At 38.2% G+C, this 20,667-nt stretch overlaps 1 protein-coding gene across 1 annotated transcript; it reads left to right on the plus strand.

The window, feature by feature from the left end:
- Positions 1–32: 32 nt before the first annotated feature.
- Positions 33–7,027, plus strand: tlr9 (toll-like receptor 9). The gene is made up of 2 exons (XM_026925026.3): positions 33–404; positions 2,513–7,027. The coding sequence occupies exons 1-2, from the start codon at positions 390–392 to the stop codon at positions 5,699–5,701; spliced, it is 3,204 nt and encodes a 1,067-aa protein (XP_026780827.2). The 5' UTR covers positions 33–389; the 3' UTR covers positions 5,702–7,027.
- The last annotated feature ends 13,640 nt before the right edge of the window (positions 7,028–20,667 follow it).

The raw sequence follows: 20,667 nt of genomic DNA on the forward strand, positions 1-20,667 counted from the left end.
AGAACAGCCTGTTTCCAAATACATATATTAATCATTCTTTCTTTTCTTCTTAGACGTTTTTACAAGTAGAACAATTTTTTTAATCCAGTGTAGTAAAACATCCTGCTCTTTTCCTGCCACCATATGAACTGCACAACTTTCACAAAGCAATGTGATTGAGGGAATCTTTAATATTCAAAGAGAAAAAAGATCAAGATAACGTGACTTTTTGGTGAAGTCTTCCATCACATGGCCTGACCACCTGTGCTTAGAAGTAGGGTGATTTGCATGCATTTAGTAGTGTTATTCTGGGTGGAATATTTTCACTTCTGTAAATGCCTGAATTCTAGATGAAGCTGTCTTTTATTAGATTACTTCCTCATCTGTAAACTTCACAGCTACACGTAAAGATGCAGATGCTCTTGGTAAGTAATTATTTGTTTAAAAATATTCATGATAAGAACCAAGGCTATATCAGAGGTTTAATTTTATGACTCAGGGCTTAAATATGAACCAGACTGAAGTTTTATTTAGCTCCACAATTATTTCTTTCTTTAAGGATTTGATGTATTGCACTCAGTGTAATGATTCTTGTTTCTTGAAATGTCACTTTGGAATTATAGCTAACCCATGCAAGGGTATCAAGAGAATCATAATTTTATGTTTCTCAACAATATTGTCATATGTAACTTTATCATTTCATAAGTCAAGTGGCTTTATTGTCATTTCAACCATATACAGCTAGTTGGTATACAGTGATACAAAACAATGTTCCTCCAGGACAATGATGGTATTTAAACCAACACAGAACTACAAGAGACTACACATTACTGCATAAAATGCACGTGCAAACAGCACAAGACAGTACAATAACTACTAAAACAGGACAACAGTCACAGTAAGAGACAGTTCAGTGCTGACCGGTACGAAAGTATGAAAGTGTCAGGTATAACCGTAGTGCAAAAGAAGAATAATAATATAATAAATTGCTGTGAATGTAAACTTAACATGCTATGACATAGTATTCGGCAGATAAGCTTATACTTTATATCAACATAGCAGTTATTGGGGTAGCAGCCAGGTAGAAAGTATAGTAATATTATAATATTTTTATAAATACTGTAGCAGCAAAAAAATTTTTGGTTGTAAATACAGAAATGTGCAAAAATTGCAAATAGAGTAGGATGGTGTTCAGATGAGTGTGTGTGTGTGTGTGTGTGTGTTTTGTCAGTCCAGTCTCTGTGTATTGAGGAGTCTGATGGCTCGGGGGAAGAAACTGTTACACAGTCTGGCCGTGAGGGCCCGAATGCTTCGCTACTGTTTGCCAGATGGCACGAGGGTGAGGAGTTTGTGTGAGGGGTGCGTGGGTTCGTCCACAATGCTGGTGGCTTTGAGGATGCAGCATGTGGTGTAAATGACTGTGATAGAGAGAAGAGAAACCCAGATGATCTTCTTAGCTGTCCTCAGTATCCGCTGAAGGGTCTTGTGATCCGAGACGGTGCAATTTCCAAACCAGGCAGTGATACAGCTGCTTAGATGCTCTTAAAAGTCCCTCTATAGAATATGGTGAGGATGGGGGTTGGGAGATGGGCTTTCCTCAGCCTTTACAGAAAGTAGAGATGCTGCCAGGTCTTTCTTGTTTATGGAGCTGGTGTTGAGGGACCAGGTGAGGTTCTCCACCGGGTGAACATCAAGGAATTTAGTGCTCTTGATGATGCTCCTTAGAGGAGCCGTCGATGTTCAGCGGAGAGTGGTCACTCTGTGCTCTCCTGAAGTCAACAACCATCTCTTTAGTTTTGTCCACATTCAGAGACAGGTTGTTGGCTCTGCGCCAGTCCATTAGACGCTGCATCTCCTCTCTCTTTATCATACATTGACTTGTTGTATCATACATTGACTTTCTTGATGATCATACAAATTATTAAGTTCTGTTCACAGACACTTTTTATGGCACTATTATCATCACATATTTATACTGTTCTTCTAAATGTAAAATAGACTGTTTAGTTATAGTAGACGGGCAAGTGTGTATTTGTTTCTTATTTTCTGATGACATCTGAAGGATGCATGCATTAGCTGTTAATGAAATGAAATTATTATTAGCTACAAGAAGGGTTCTTGTCAAATAGAATTTCACATTCATTCAATGTATATCCTTTAAGTTGTTAATGTAACTTTTTTTTCCTGTACCTTGAATGTCTACACAGATTGACAAACAAGACTTTTTAACCTAATAATAGACAAATTGTTGCTGAGATGTTATGTACATATAATAGCTGTATATTCACATACATTTTCAAGGAAAGTATTTTGAATAAGGTACACATTTAATTTATACAAAATGTAATATGTAGGACCTAATCTGTAGTTAAATGTTTGGTAAATGCAACATAACAATACAAAAAATGTTATACACATACTTAGGGCAGAAAATTTTCAAAACATAATAGTACAGTAGTATTAGTGTAGTAGTATGCTATATCGCAATGTTTTAACAAATTTACATCTAACGTGTGTCTCTCTATGTCTATAGGTCATGTTTGGACCTGGATTATACCTGTTTTTGGCACTGGATCAACTCAGTTTGGTCAAAACAATGAACCCTAAATTCTACCCTTGTGACAATAGAACCAGCAGCGATGGAAACATACATTTAAACTGCAAGCACAGAGACCTCACGAGCATCCCTAAATTTATGTCCCTCTTTATCATCTCATTAAACCTGGATGAAAATCGTATACATCACATAAAAAGTGATGATTTCTCAGATATTCCCAATCTTCAAGTTATAAGTTTAATGTGGAATTGTTTGCCTGGTCGCCTCAAGGCGTTGAAATTGCCTTCATGCCAAGTGATTATTGAACGTGATGCTTTTGTTAATCTCAAGAACTTGACCTTCCTTCAGTTGGCAGGAAATAGTCTCAAGACTATTCCTCCTCTACCCCAGCACCTTGAGGTCTTAGGATTAGAATTTAATAATATTTTCCGCATTGAACGACCCCTTGGAACACCTTTTCTCAAGCAGCTGCTTCTTGCCAAAAATTGCTACTATGCCAACCCCTGTAATGAATCATTTTTCATTGATCAAAGAGTGTTTCAGGATTTACCTATGCTACAGAACCTCACCCTTGGCTGTAATAATATTACCTCCATTCCCACGCAACTGCCACCCTCACTGGAAAGTCTAGACCTGAGAGAAAACAGCATCACAGAGATCCGGGAAGGCTCTTTTACAAACCTCACTAAACTCAGTTTCCTTAACCTGGAGTGGAACTGCCAAAGGTGTGATCATGCAGCGCAGCCTTGTTTTCCTTGCCCAAACAATTCATCCTTAGGCCTGCATGACAAAGCTTTTTTTGAGCAGAGAGACTCACTTGTTAACCTTAGTCTACGGGGAAACTCAATCCATTCCATTCCTAAAAATCTTTTTGCACAACTAAAGAAACTAAAGAAACTTGACCTCTCAGACAATTTCCTCGCCTACAGCATCCAGAATGGCACATTTTATGAGGAACTGCAGGGTGTTGTGTCCCTGAACCTTCTCTATAACTACCAACCTCTGAAAACATTTTCAGAGCTGATATTGTCACCCTCTATTAGCAGAATGAAGTCCTTGAGGAAGCTTCAATTAAGTGGGCTTTTCTTTCATCAGTTGTCAAACAATAGCCTTAGGCCTCTGTTCAACCTACCACAGCTTGAGTATCTTGACCTACGCATGAACTTCATTAATTCTTGTAATGTAACTGTGTTTAACCAGCTGAGATCCTTGAGAATGGTTGTGCTTTCACAGAACATGCTAACCCTCAACCCATACAACACAGCAAGCTCTAGTAAGGCCTTGACCCTGGATAGATATCAGAGAGATGACCACCTACAGCTTCAAGACATGTCTGCATTTGAGTCAAAGCTCCAGAGGAACTATTTCCACTGCACTGACAAAGAATGTCCAAAAGGTTATTCAATGTGGAATCTCCGAAGGTGTTTCTGTTATGGAAAACTCCTTTTTGACCTATCACAAAACAATATCCCATGGCTGAATGCAAATACTTTCAAAGGAATGGAGCAAACCGTGTGCTTGGACCTGTCCTATAACTATATGAGTCAAGCTTTAAATGGTCAGCAATTCTATCCTCTCACCAAACTGGTATACCTCAACATGGCACACAACCGTATTGACCTTTACTTTAACGAAGCATTTCAGGAGATACGCAGAACACTTAAGATTCTTGATCTCAGCAACAATGAATTCCATTTTCACATGAGGGGAATAGGGCACCGCTTCACTTTCATAAAGAACCTGACTTCACTTGAAGTTCTTAGTTTAGCAAACAATAACATTGGCATGCGAATCACCAACATTCTTTATAGTACATCTCTAAAGTGTCTGTTATTCTCTGGAAATCGTTTGGACATCATGTGGGACAGCAGTGGAGATCAGTACATAAGATTCTTTCAGGGGTTGACAAACCTTACATACCTGGACATTTCTGACAATCAGCTTAGATCATGCTCCCCAGAAGCAATAGCTAACCTTCCTCCAAGTATTCGTGTGCTCAGGATGGACTCGAACCTACTGAATTACTTTCCCTGGCAAAATATCTCAGTTCTCAGTCTACTGTGCTATCTGAACCTCAGTGGAAACTATCTTTCTAACTTACCAGACAGCGTTATCTACTTTGGCATTAAACTTAGAAGCCTGGACCTTAGTCATAACCGACTAAGTGCAATTCCGGAGTCTTTCTTTAGTCAGGCAACAGGTCTTAAAGAACTGATGCTCAATCACAACCAGTTGAAGATCTTAGAGATGCACGCTCTCCCCCCAGCATTACAGAAAGGCAGTACTATTTGTACCACTTCAGAGACCTCCTGCAAGTTAACATTGCATGCTAACCCCTTTACATGCAGCTGTGCCACTTCCTGGTTTACTGATTTTCTGCGAAAAAGTCCTGTGGATATCCCACACCTCACTACAGATGTTCGCTGTGGTTTTCCTGAATCACAGATGGGAGTAAATGTCCTTTCTATTGATCCTCGCTCCTGCCAGGAGATATTTGGCAGTGTGTCCTTCCTCTTTACGTTATTTCTTACTATTGCAGCAACTGCAATCCCCCTTTTGAGGCATCTATATGGCTGGGACCTGTGGTACTGTTTCCAGATATTGTGGGCAGGACACAAGGGTTACACTCCAATTCAAGGAAACAACATGAACAACCAGCATGATGCATTTGTGGTGTTTGATACAAAGAACAAGGCAGTGAGCGATTGGATCTACAATGAGATGTTGATTAACCTGGAAAGAACGGGAAGATGGAAATTTCGGCTCTGTCTGGAGGAAAGGGACTGGGTACCAGGAGTATCATGCATTGAGAATCTACACAACGCAGTGTACAACAGCAGGAAAACAGTGTTCGTTCTGACTAACCAGGGTGGCTGTGCTTCTGTGAATGGGGTAATAAAGCAAGCTTTTCTTCTGGTCCAGCAGAGACTACTGGATGAGAAAGTGGATGTTGCAATTGTGGTCCTCCTGGATCCTCTTTTCCCCAAGCTCAAGTACCTGCAAATGAGAAAGAGGCTCTGCAGAAAGTCCGTTCTCTCCTGGCCTAAGAACCCTCGAGCTCAGCCTCTCTTCTGGAATGACTTGAATATTGCTCTAGCATCCGACAACGTGAAATCCTATGATAAAAAAGTCACAGAGAGCTTCCTATCTAATGAGATTCTATAGATCATATGATGTTTGCCTTAAACATGCTCAGCAATTCAGACGGCCTATTTATTTATAAAAGCGATTTTGTTCATTTACATACACTGAAAAGTATGAAAGCAACACCATCTGCAAAAATTAATGCTTTCTTCAAGACATTACAGACAGTTTATTAACATAAAACAGAAGGACATGACTAAATGTTTGTACCAATGTCCGAGCTCATCTCGGAGGCGGGAATCCTCCCTGGACCAGATGCCGGTTCATTGCAGTTCACCTAAAACACACATTCATTTAAACCTAGGGGCAATTTATTACAGCCAATCCACCTACTGGCTTGTTTTGATAGTTGGAAAGAAAAGGCAGTCCCTGGAGGAATCCTACATGGAGAGCTTTCAAAACCCCTCACAAGACAATAACCGGAACCCAGGAATCCTAAAGCCAGGAATTGTGAAGCTCCATAACTACCTGCTGCGCCACTGAGCTGCCCACATATTTTGTGTTTTACATATTCTGTAAAATATTCTTGAACATTTGTTGCTTTCTGCCATACTTTTGACCTATAATTAATAGTGTCTCACTGATACCACAATAATTTTTGCATATGCCTGAAAATGATTTGCCAGCTTCATAGCAGCATCATATACTCTAAACATTTTGGATGTACAATAAGACTGTGTAAGAAGACCTGATGTATGAAGTTAGGTACAGCATAATATATGTATAGTTAAAATTTAAATATGAAGATAAATCTGTCATTTACAAGTCTCTGCACATTCTAATACATTTTTAAGATCAATTAAAATGCATTTTGCCATTTGTGTATTTAATCCTTTTTTGTAAATAGGATGATCCTCCCATGTTTCTTTCATTGTAAACTTTTTTCCAAAAAAAATGAATCCACCTCTTGGACCATGCTTTATAATATGCACTATTGTCAAGCTGAAGATTCTCCACAAGGGGGAGGTAACTCTCACGTAGCCTTTATTTGCGCGCTTCATCATAAAGGCAATATACTGTCTCACAAATCATGACCTACAGTATTGGTTAACTATCTAACTTAAAGTTCAGCTTAATCTAACTCTCAGGTTTCTGAATTTGAACTGTGGACCACATTTTACTGGGGGGTATCATGGTATGGTATGGTATGGTAACTGGTAACCATGGTAACTGCATGCCTAATCTAATCTGACATGTATGAAGTTCGTTGTCACAGATCAATCAACTCTGAAAAAGTGTAATTTATTACCTAAAGTACACCCAGTACACTCTGCAAATGGCCTCATCACTAAAAAAAACCAAGCTTACGCATATAATATAATATTTTCGTTAATCACAGGTGATGTAATTTTCAGGCTTGTGTAGGCATGCTTTCTAACTACCAGTGTTGATTAGTGTTGTTGAAACACCAGATTATAGTTAGAGCAGTTGGATAACTAACTTTAGCCTTACATGCCACAAACTGAAGTAAAACTAATCTAAAATAAATGAAAAAGTAAACAACTGTGTTAGTTAATACAGAAATATTCTTTTGTCAGATTTTATAGATTTATTGTGTACTTACAGTTTTTAATTTTTAACTAATTTGCATATTAATTAGGTTTGTGGTGTTTTTTTTTTGTTCTTTTTTGTAATAATAAGTGTACCCAAGTGTATCTTTTAGCAAAATGTTTTCATGCTATATGAATAACAATGAATGTGGTGCCATGGCATGACACAAGCAGAGTCAAGTGTGCAAAAGTCATCCTTAAAGGACATAAAAATGTACAAATGTTTCCTGCAGTAACTTTAATTAGCAACTATAAAGATTATAATGTTCTGCTAGATGTGTTTTAAATGATCTTCTGACAAGCAGTTGTAAAGGCTACTTCTTGCACATTTAAAATAAAGTGCTGTTTATACATGCAGTACATGCTCAACAATAATTGTTAAACTGTTAAGTCAGGTTTTTATGCAAAGCAGGGCATGTATTAATAATCAAATATTGAGAAGGAGACTTTTCTTTCAAACCTTTATCTCTTATTGTTTGCAATCGGTTACAGTAACCTCATAAATTAGAGTCAGATAGTTACTTCATTAACACACACCTATTTCCGCCACTGGTTTTAGGTTACTGTGGCAGGTGGGGGCGTGGCCTAGCAGGAGTCTGCAGTGGAGGTGCAGGGGAATGATCAAACGAAACATGGTACACCTGTTTCCTTTGTGTTAGTGCATATTAACAAGCTGTTTCCTCTCTTTTTTCTCTGTTTATTGAGCAGGGCTGAGGTGTATGAGTGTGTGTGTGAGAGAAGCTGAGCCATGTCAGCATTGCATTCTCCCAGGGTTTGGCACCAGTATAGCAAGAGACAACACATGCAACTCAGGAATACAGTGGACACAGGGCAAGATTTATGATAAGCTTTTATTTTTTCTGGCTCGGAAAGCACAGGCAAACTAAAGCTTGGCTGCGTTTCAGCTTCTCTGATGTGGCTCAGCATGTCTCAGATACTTCTAAATTTTAATACTTAAATGCAAACTGTTACATTTTGAACAAAAAGCAATGCTTTAGCAGAAAACTTAACAAAATAACATTTTTTTTTATCCAACAATAGTCATATGACAATTTGTAGAATACTGTTTACATAGAGAAAAAAATAGCAAAATACAATTAAACAACAATTTGTTAAAAAAGATAACAAAATCTGTTTTTGTTAGCCTTGGTTTGGTCTTACCCCTGAACTGTAAAGACCTGAATTAGCTGTCTGATCTAATAACCAACTAAATTATATCATCTATGTACTAAAAACATTAATTAGACAGTTAACTATATAATTAACTGTATAGTGAATAGTGAAATTAACAAAAAGTAATGCAAAAATTACTTTTATTGAATGTAATTTTGCCACAAACATCTTGTAACAACAGATATGTTCATTTGGAAAACTATTGTTTAATTGTATTTTTCAGTGTAGAAGAGGGTTTTTTCCTGAACATGACCATATGCATGACCATATGATTCCAGAATAGAGCTAGTTCCTAACTAGAACCAGTTTGATCACATTTCCTATTTTATCCACAACAAATTGCCTCCTAGTAAAATCTTGTATAAATTATAAAATACTAATAATGACCTATAAAGCACTGAATGTGTTAGGGATGGGGAGGCAGATGCAATTGCAGGTATCTATTAAGGAAAACACAAACAAAAGAAACAAACTGCAAGCATGGATCATTAACTAACCAACAACAAGATCGAGAGCAAGAACGACATGTATTATACATACACTAAGAGACTTGACAATCAAACTTAAATATGGTTAGTAATTAGTGCAACAGGAAACAAATGTGAGTGATCAGTGAGGATTGTGATTAAGTCATGTGATGTGCTAGGGATGATGGGTAGTGTAGTTCATGCCAGCCAGTTTATGGCCAAAGCTAGCAATGATGTGACAGAATGATCTTGCCTAGCAATACATGAGTAAAATTTTGGTATATTTTGATCCGCCACATCTGCTTTGAATTCGCCAAGAATCTGCTTTGAAGGTTTATCAGAACCTAGAATAATGAAGACTACAGAAGGGGGCAGAGCTTTTTCTTATCAGCTATGGAGTAGCCTTCCAAGTAATGTTTGTGACTCAGACTCTTTAAATCTAGATTGAAACCTATTTGTTTCTCTTAGATAAAGGTGCAGATCTCGGGGTTCATGGAAAAAAAGTAAAAAGTTTTGGTACCCTCTGCCCTGTCACATCCCCTGACCCCCTTACGCCCACCACCTACACGATCACTGAGTTTCTTGACAGTCGGCACTTTATGTCACTCATTACTGCCTGCATCACTGTCTCTCTCTTTTAGTTATGCTGTCATAGCTAGACCTTCTAGAGTCTCTACTCTTTCACAGTGTATACCCTTTTAAACCAATGTTCTCTCTCTCTGAAATGCTGACACGTCTACTGCAGTGGCTCCTCTCACATTTCAGCTCACCTGCAGTAAGGCAGCTGGAGTTGTTAATGAAAACAGGGTCCCAGTAGAGATCATTTCACAGTTACAGGGCTACATGTTAATTTAAATTCATTCATTTTCTTTTCTAAGATGGTGAGATGCTTCTGAGGCTTAGATCCCAATAGACCAAGCACACACGTCAAAAGGAGCTGTCCAGTGCTGAAACAGAGAGCTGGGTAAGCGGGCCTCTGTATTCTTTACACTCTATCAGGGGTGCATAAGCTAAATTACTGTCTGAATTACTATCTCTCAACTGTTTCCCCTTAACGTTTGGAGTTGTGCACCGCTGCTCTACAGTAACTATGTACTCACTCTCTTTCGAGTACATTCTAAAAGCAACCAATACATTTCCAATAGAGGAATACACCCCGGGCGGGATGCCAGTCATACACACATTCACACATTCACACACTCATTCACTCCTAGGGGCAATTGAGAGTAGCCGGTCCATCTATTGGAATGTTTTTTTTTGGCAGTGGGTGGACATAGGGAAAAGCAAAACTCTACACAAACTGTAATCTAAACTCAAGATGCTACTCACTGCTCCACTGTACCTCTCCCCCCACTTAAAAGTTCACTCAAAGTGAAATGTGGCACTGCTAGAGTAATTATAGGTACAGTGATTGTTCTTTGTGGGTGTTGGTTTGACTGCTGAACACATGCTGGGTGAAGTCATATTACAAGGAAAGTAAAGAGACTGTTGTCTGTAATGAAGACCAAAGAAAATGACTTACAAAAATCAAATGATATCAAATATTAAAAGATCAGCTAACAAGTTCTAACAAGTTTCTATGAATATTTTAAGTCATATGAATAATTATAATAATAATAATAATAATTATAATCTGCACTGAGCTTCACTGAACCATTTTGTTAGCTAACATGAGTTAACCGGACAGGATTTCTGAAAGCATGTTAAAGTATTCATTAATGGTCACAGTCCTCCCTGTCACAGCCAGCTTGCAAACATGAGCTAGTGTGCCTGGATTTCATTTAGAAATGGCATTATATACATGTATGGCATGTATGTATATATGTATGTATATGTGTGTGTGTGTGTGTGTGTGTGTGTGTGTGTGTATATATATATATATATATATATATATATATATATATATATATATACACACACATATATATATATATATATATATATATATATATATATATATATATATATATATATATATATAAATATATACTTTTAAAAAATGCCTTTTGTCAACAAATACATTTTCCAGCATAAATACATTTATGTGCTTATCCTTATAATATAATCTCTATCCACTGACGATAACTTTACTGAAGTATTAAATATTTAAATATTAACAGACACCCTGCTACAGTAGGGCTACAGGCAAAAATACACTATATGGCTATCACACCCTTCCCCAAACTGTTGTTACACAGTTTGCAGCACACAATTGTATAGGGTGCCTTTGTATGCTGTAGCATTACGATTTCCCTTCACTGGAACTAAGGGGTCCAAATATGTTCCAGCATGACAATGCCCTTGTGCACAAAGAGAGGCCCCTGAAGATACGGTTGGCCAAGAGTGGAGTGGAAGAACTCAAGTGGCCTTTACAAAGCCCCGATCTCAACCAAACTGAACACTTTTGGGATAAAATGGAATACAAAGGCACCCCAGGCCTTCTCACTAATGCTTTTGTAGATGAATGGGCACAAATCCCCAAAGTCACATTCCAAAATCTAGTGGAAAGTCTTCCTAGAAGAGTGAAAGTTATTATAACAGCAAAGGGGGGGACTAAATCCCCGGGAATGGGATGTTCAGCAAGCACAAATGGGTGTAATGCTCAGGTGTCCCCAAACTTTTGGCCAAATAGTGTATAAGCGGAATTCAGATTGTCTAAGTTTTCTTGTCATTAATAAAACAAAATACCACACACATGATACAATACTTAAATCCTCAAGGTGGTGACTATTTACATGTGAAGGAAAATATACACTCATCGTCCACTTTATTAGGAACACATGTACACCTGACCAGTCTGGTCATTCTCCTCTGATCTCTCTCATCAAGAAGATGTTTCATCCTGTAGACCCTCAACACACAGGATGCTTTTTTGTTTTTCGCACCATTCTGAGTAAACTCTAGAGACTGTTCTGTGTGAAAATCCCAGGAGATCAGCAGTTTCTGAAATATTCAAACCAGCCCTTCTGGCACCAACAACCATGCCACAGTTAAAGTCACAGAGATTATATTTTTTCCCCATTCTGATGTTTGATGTGAATGTTGAAGCTCTTGACCTGTGTCTGAATAATATTTTGCATTGCACTGCTGCCACATGAATGGCTGATTAGATAACTGCAGTTGTACAGGTGTTCCTAATAAAGTGGGCGGTGAGTATATATCTATATATCTATCTATCTATCTATCTATATATATATATATATATATATATATATATATATATATATATATATATATATATATATATATATATATATTTCAAGATTCAAGATTTATTTGTCACATACAGTTATATACAGCATATGACCTGCAGTGAAATATGTGTGTGTGTGTGTGTGTATTATAGCTATAATACACACACATATATATATATATATATATATATATATATATATATATATATATATGTGTGTGTGTGTGTGTGTGTGTGTGTGTGTGTGTGTGTGTGTGTGTGTGTATTATAGCTTATGTGTGTATTATAGCTATAATACACACACACACACACACACACACACACATATTTCACTGCAGGTCATAACATAGATTAGGATATGTGTGTGTGTGTATGTGTGTGTATTATAGCTATTTTCCTTCACATATAGACAATGCTGGAATGCAAGGTTTACATATATATAAAATGTGTGTGTGCGTGTGTGTATTATAGATTATAGCTGTAGTACACACACACACACGTGTGTGTGTGTGTATATATATATATATACACTATATTACCAAAAGTATTCGGTCACCCATCCAAATGATCAGAATCAGGTGTCCTAATCACTTGGCCTGGCCACAGGTGTATAAAATCAAGCACTTAGGCATGCAGACTGTTTTTACAAACATTTGTGAAAGAATGGGTCGCTCTCAGGAGCTCAGTGAATTCCAGCGTGGAACTGTCATAGGATGCCACCTGTGCAACAAATCCAGTCGTGAAATTTCCTCGCTCCTAAATATTCCACAGTCAACTGTCAGCTTTATCATAACAAAATGGAAGAGTTTGGGAACAACAGCAACTCGGCCACAAAGTGGTAGGCCACGTAAACTGACAGAGAGGGGTCAGCGGATGCTGAAGCGCATAGTGCAAAGAGGTCGTCGACTTTCTTCACGGTCAATTGCTACAGAGCTCCAAACTTCATGTGACCTTCAGATTAGCCCAAGTACAGTACGCAGAGAGCTTCATGGAATGGGTTTCCATGGCCGAGCAGCTGCATCCAAGCCACACATCACCAAGTGCAATGCAAAGCGTCGGATGCAGTGGTGTAAAGCGCCGCCACTGGACTCTAGAGCAGTGGAGACGCGTTCTCTGGAGTGATGAATCACGCTTTTCCATCTGGCAATCTGATGGACGAGTCTGGATTTGGAGGTTGCCAGGAGAACGGTACATTTCGGACTGCATTGTGCCGAGTGTGAAATTTGGTGGAGGAGGAATTATGGTGTGGGGTTGTTTTTCAGGAGTTGGGCTTGGCCCCTTAGTTCCAGTGAAAGGAACTTTGAATGCTTCAGGATACCAAAACATTTTGGACAATTCCATGCTCCCAACCTTGTGGGAACAGTTTGGAGCGGGCCCCTTCCTCTTCCAACATGACTGTGCACCAGTGCACAAAGCAAGGTCCATAAAGACATGAATGACAGAGTCTGGTGTGGAGGAACTTGACTGGCCTGCACAGAGTCCTGACCTGAACCCGATAGAACACCTTTGGGATGAATTAGAGCGGAGACTGAGAGCCAGGCCTTCTCGACCAACATCAGTGTGTGACCTCACCAATGCGCTTTTGGAAGAGTGGTCAAAAATTCCTATAAACACACTCCTCAACCTTGTGGACAGCCTTCCCAGAAGAGTTGAAGCTGTAATAGCTGCAAAAGGTGGACCGACATCGTATTGAACCCTATGGCTTAGGAATGGGATGGCACTTAAGTTCATATGTGAGTCAAGGCAGGTGACCGAATACTTTTGGTAATATAGTGTATATATATATATATATATGTGTGTGTGTGTGTGTGTGTGTGTGTGGTGTGTGTGTATTATACCTAGAGCGCGACAGGCTCATTTCCCTCATTGCCCCTTTAAACAGCCTCGCTAAGTCCCGTAACCTCAGGAAACGGGAGCGAGCGGTGCGCGCCCCCGCAGCCTTCTGCCAGCGGAGACGCGCGGCCGCGTGAACGCGCGATGTGTGTGGGACATTCAGTTTCGCGACTGACGCACAAGACAGGTCCGTACTTCAGCCGGTGAGTTTAACCTTTTAAAACTGCGATGTTAAATGATAAAGTCTTTTATCTCCATGCGACTTTATGTAGAGTCCTAAATGTAGAGTGGCAAGAGATGTCCAGTTGTGGCGTGTGTGCGAGACGATGAGCTGTTTATAAATACGCACACACACACACACACACACACACATCAGCTGCATCTTTCTTTATATTTCTAACTCGCTCTCAAAATGTGTTGCGTTGTATCTTATATGATATGTACTCATTTTCTGGGGAATAACTGTATTAAAGCTACTCTCCGGTCAAGTAGTGACTTCTATCTTGTGTATATGTTAGCTGACTGAAAGTGAGAAAGTACTCTAGTGGACCATGCAGTGGTTTTAAGAGGAAACAGGGACACAGAAGGTTTTGAAAACACAATATGATGGAGAAATAGTGGCCACCCATCCATACCCTGTCATCACTTTTATCCCTTATGGGCAGACCTTAATGCTAAGCCAGAAAGAATTGAAAGCTTTTATGCATAATCTAAATGCATGTACATCTTGTTGTTATGCACTGTAGTACTACTACATCATATCTAGGCTTTTAGAGTGTTATTAGGTTCTAGATATCGGCACATTTGTGTGTTATTGCGTACAAACCAGAGCTCTTTTTCATCCAAAGGGATTGACATGTGCAGTGATTAACAATCTCCTTATCCACTCCCCCAGGCCAGGCTTATTTACATGAGCTCAACGTCCAATCACTTTAACTGAGAGGAAGGATTTCAAACGCCCATCCGTCTGTTGCCTGTGCATCCTTCTATAGGAAGACTGTTATTACGATTAGTACTTATTTATTACAGTTTTCTTCTTCTTCGAATTTCTCACTGCTAAAATAGATCTGGCAGACATGAAACCTGGTGGACAGGTAGTACTTCCTCCTGCTACTCAGACAAGTGAGACAAGCTTGAGACAAGATTAAGTGCAGCGCTATAGTGCACTATAGTGGTTTTGATGCTTAGATGCTCTACCAAAGGTTCCCAGAGTGTCTAATATCTTTTATACACTTTTCTGGCTGCAACCTTCACAGTTTTGTAGGTTGCAGTTTGATTGGCAGTCCATGCTTCTGTGTACAGTTGAGGTCAAAAGTTTACATCCCCCTTTCAGAATCTGCAAAATGATCATTATTTTACCAAAATAAGAGGGATCATACAAAATGCATGTTATTGTTTATTTAGTGCTGACCCGAATAAGATATTTCACATAAAAGATGTTTACATATAGTCCACAAGAGAAAATAATAGTTGAATTTGTAAAAATGGCCCCGTTCAAAAGTTTACATCCCCTTGATTCTTAATACTGTGTTGTTACCTGAATGATCCACAGCTGTGTTTTTTTGTTTACTGATAGTTGTTCCTGAGTCCCTTGTTTGTCCTGAACAGTTAAACTGCCTGCTGTTCTTCAGAAAAATCCTTCAGGTCCCACAAATTCTTTGGTTTTCCAGCATTTTTTGTGTATTTGAACCCTTTCCAACAATGACTGTATGATGTTGAGATCCATCTTTTCACACTGAGGACAACTGAGGGACTCATATGCAACTATTACAGAAGGTTCAAATGCTCACTGATGCTCCAGAAGGAAAAAACATGCATTAAGGTGAAAACTTTTAAACAGAAAGGAGATGTGTACTTTTTTTTTAATTTTGCCTAAATATCATATTTTTTCATTTAGTACTGCCCTTCAGAGGCTACAGAAGATAGTTACATGTTTCCCAGAAGACAAAATAAGTTAAATGTACCCTGATCTTTAAATTCAAAAAGTTTTCACCCCCCGGCAACAAACCTTTGAACACCCCAACACAATATATATATAATCATTGGACCCAAAAAAAAGTTTACAGGGATGGGCACACAGTTGTGGGGAAAAGTTGAAACCAAAGTGTCCCAACTGCCTGCCCGCCTCCACTGTGATTAGCTTGTAGAGAAGTGTGAATGAATGGTGGCAAGCTCTGACATCGTGTCTCACACTCTTTTCTCACTTAGCTATGACCAACACTGCATTTCCTCTAGTCAGGTGGAAGCAAGAAATGGTGAAACTATTTTACGGCCAAGTAGTGGAGACAAATGTTCATGTTTCATAACTTATTCTACGTTTTTCTACATGCACTTTTGATCAATCAACATAGAAAATGAAACAATGTGCTTATCCCTGCTACTCGGTCATTAAAATAGATCAGTAAGTTGGTCAGTTGGAACTTCTTTTCTCAGCATAGTGGAGCTGTTTATATGGAATTAGTGCTTAGGGACTTAGGGTGTTTTCTCATAGAGCTCTTTCTATATTAACCATACTCAGTCTTATTAAAGTGGATCTGAAAGGGAACAAGCTGCAAGTGCGCACAGTGTTCTTGAGCTTAACAATACGAGTGGACTCAAAACGGGACTGAATGTGTTCTCAGACAAATTATTTACACACAACATCTTTAGAACTCAGAGCCTATGGAGAACAAGGATAATGTAATTCAAAATGGTTATTTTACATGATGCTGTCATTTCATTATGGATAAAAAAAAAATCGAGTGAGCAAAACAAAGAATTGAAGTGAAATACCAGAAGCATCTGGAAAAAGGAAAGCATTGAGGAGAGAGATTTTGTTGCTGAACCATCAAAACCACCTAATGATTCATGCCTTAGACTTGCTTGTGGTTAGCAAAGACAAAATACATGCATGCGCTACATATATTCCAAAAATAATATACAGTAACTATTTTTTTCCCATCAATGAGCCATTCTTACACACGATTCAGTAGCACGATTACCACAATGCCTGTAGATGTGTTTTTTCACTTTGTTTCTACCTGGGAGGTGACAGAAAAATGCAGCTGCATATGGACAGCAAGCTCCAAGTGATTGTTAGTCATAAAGCAAAATGTGAAGTGGACTGGGACCACTTCCACAAAATGAACCACAAACGGTTTGCTTGTGGGGCATTTTAGAGGAGTCCGGAATGCTAAAATGGAGCAAGTGTGAAAACATGCTTAGATTAACTTGTAACTTAACAATTAGCTGCATTTTAAAACTAGGTTGTGTATTCAAGTTTAAATCGTATTAGGAGGCACGAGAGAGCATGCTCATCCTCATCTCAGTCAAAGCACTACTGTTTTTTTGAGTGGACGAAAAAGTTTGTGATATCGCATATTATACCTCGGTGCCTAAGGTCCTCCTACTGTCCTGAAAGGCTATAAAAGCTTGGAGTTTTCTCAAGTTTGTTTTGGACGATTCTCAGAAGCAGTTCTGAGTATAATGAGCCGGTATGATGTAACATTAAAATAACTGCTTCTCAGGAGCTGCTAGTCCAATTTTTGGACGTAAAAGAAAGTTCTACACATTTATACTTGATAGGACTTCCTTTGGCAGCTCCTTTTTTTCCTGTATGTTATAAGCTATTAACAATGAACATTTTGACATTGCACACTTTCTTATTTAAATGGATGGGAACCGCAGCTATTGACCTCAAGCACATGAATTTTTCGGTTTTAAACCACTCAAGTGTGACAAGGTGTTTATTTTGGGATATTATTTTGTTGGAAAATGAATCATGTTTCAAGTCCCAGGTGCCCTTGTGGATTGCAGCAGGATTTTCTCCATCCATTTTATGAGTTTTCCAGACTCTGAATTGTAAAGAATTGCTTTCTTTTTGGTAGATTTTAGATCATAAAACTGTGCAATCTGTACCCAGTGTGGTTTTATCAGTTCAGCAGTGAAAAGTATTCTCCCTATATATAATTATTTGAACAAAGTGTTCAATATATATATATATATATATATATATATATATATATATATACATATATATACACAGAAGGTTTAGGCACTGATTTATATTGACCTCATAGCAAACTCAACACTAACTCTGAATGGTGAGTGAAAATGTCCCATTTCTGGTGCCATATAAATCCCCTCATTTATTTTCCAAAGACAAAACTGTGTGATCATGGAATTTGCTCTCCCAACTCATTATACCCAATGGGCACTGCACATTTCTCACTGTTCAGTATGATTTCAAGAATGTACTGGTTTCATTATATTAAATAATGAACCAGCCCAATCATTGGTTGGGCTGGTTCATTAGGTTTGGACTGGTTCATCAGGTTTGGAAAACCAACAGATTATGAAAGATTTCAAGGAAGACAATTGATTGTATTACTATTCAGAATCGCTCTTTCTTTGTTGAGCATTCTATTAGCTAGCTATGTTTACAGAATAAGCCAACAAATAAGGTTTCCTTATTCCTATTGATACGTACCTCCTGTTAATAAATCATAGTACAAACTTCTTGCTGTCCTTACAGTTAAATTTTTTCCACTCCTCTTCTTCCTCATAATCTGTGTAAGACTCTTTGTTAAAATGATGTGACTGAGGGGCAGAAGTCAAATTTGGGAACTTATATGCCTAGGGTGGTGGGGGCCCCTGGGTTGAAGCTATTGTTGGAGCCCTATACATACATATACTATGACATGAATCTACAACTGCTCCAGCCAGAAAAAAGCAAGGGTGCTATAGCACAAAACAGTAGCTGCTATAATATCATGATGACATGGTATTAGCAGACTAATTAAGATATAATAGCAACTACTCAGCCGCTCTCATAGATTAATTGTATATGATCATTTTCCTTATCAGTATCAACAGTTAATCATTACAAGGTGTCCCAAAAGTCTCCACACAGAGGAGAAATTAACACTTTTTAGTAAATTGTATTCCAAAATCTTTCATAGTTAGTTTATATTTTTTCAGATAGCCTTTAAGAATGCCTTTGACAACAGAACGTATTGAAATCATTCTCATGGCTGGATCAGGAAGCTGTCGCAAGGTTGCGATGGACTTTAACGGGAAACATGGCAAGCACATCATGCATGACACTGTTCCCAAACTTATTAACAAATTCAAAAAGACGTAACGGAAGTGTTGTGGAACAACCGAGAAGTGGACATCCACGGACATCCACTGACGAAGTTCAAGTAGTGACCTTCTTCTTCTTCTACCTTAAAATGAATCATGTAGCCCAAACTATAAGCCATAACAGGATATAAACTATATATAAATAAAACATATAAACTATAACAGGAAGTACTCTCTCCTGCTACTCAGGCAAGTGAGATAGACCCAATCAGCCCAATACGCTAAAGTTTTTATGTTTTGGTCCATATCTCATGAACCACGAGCAAAATTGTTTTTTTTCCACTGATTCCTTTGTTTTCTCCCAAGCACAAAAGCCTCAAGAACCATTTTAGCTCTGCCCACTTAGATTTCTTTCTTTCTTTTTTTTTTTTTTGCTAATTTGCATAATATGCAAAACCTACTTTTGCAAACTAGTAAAAATTGATAAGTGTGTTCACGTATGGACACGTTATGGTTCTATGTATCTTGGCAAGAGCTGATCACCTCTTACTATTTGCAAGGAGTGCTTGGACCCCGCATATTGCTGTTTGTGGCTATAGGGTTTAATCCTTTCCAACTGAAAAATTCAGTTAGTCAGTCTTCTCTGTGTGCAGTACTTGATTAGAGTGGCTTGCAGTAACTCCAATGCACCAAGACCTTACTGAAATTAGGCTTATAGTAATATCATTGCTAGACTGAAAATGTAGTTACTCATAATGGGCCCTCTTTAGCACATATTCATGTATATTATGAAATTAATGTTGTTGTCTGTTTATAAATATTAATAAGCAATCGCTGCAAAAAAAAAAACAAAAAAACAAAACAGATTCTGAGATTGAGAGGCAGAGAAAGGCGCAATACGTTTATTCACGATACATTGACATGATTTTCAGAGTAATAATGAGCAGGGATGTTGATTAGTTGATCCTAATATGAGAATATCAGTAGTGTGCTATTGTTGTTTAATCACACAGAATGTGAAAAATAAAATATTGTAGGACATAATACAGATGTGCTGCATGGGAACACATTGCTCCTTCTGCCATGTCCCTCTGCCCGGCTGTCTGTTTCTCTCTCTCTCTCTCTCTCTTTCTCTCTCTCTCTCTCACACACACACACACAAACACTGGCATTTGGTTTTTATTAAAAAAAAAAAAAAATCCTTTTGGTTGACAGGGAGACAGTGAGGGGGACACCAGAACAATTTCAGACAAAATACATCATCATAACCTATCATCCTAAAGTTTAATATCTGAACTGAAACCATAAATACTGAAAATACAGTAGTATTAAATATAATTTTCTTTGCTTGTGTTTATATATGAAGTTGGCTGCTCCAGTATCCAGTTTTGCATGACAAAAGCAGCCCAGTGGTCAATAAAATTACCCTCAAAACCAGCCCAAACCAAAATGCAAATATCCTATACAGTGCTTTATGTTCCACCTATTTTACATTTCAAATATAATTAACTATAATTAACTATAATTGCCAAATGCTCTGTAATGGACTATTTAAATTAATATTTATACGTTATAAAAAGCAGTTAAACAAATCGCAAGGAATTAGGACACACTGCATTGTAAATGATATATGTGGCTTATTTCTGTAAATAAAACAAAACAGTACATTGAAGAGAGGCAAATGTCATGTAATAAATGGTGGGTGGA

The sequence above is a fragment of the Pangasianodon hypophthalmus genome, chromosome 8, assembly GCF_027358585.1.
Source record: "Pangasianodon hypophthalmus isolate fPanHyp1 chromosome 8, fPanHyp1.pri, whole genome shotgun sequence".
Lineage (NCBI taxonomy): Eukaryota > Metazoa > Chordata > Actinopteri > Siluriformes > Pangasiidae > Pangasianodon > Pangasianodon hypophthalmus.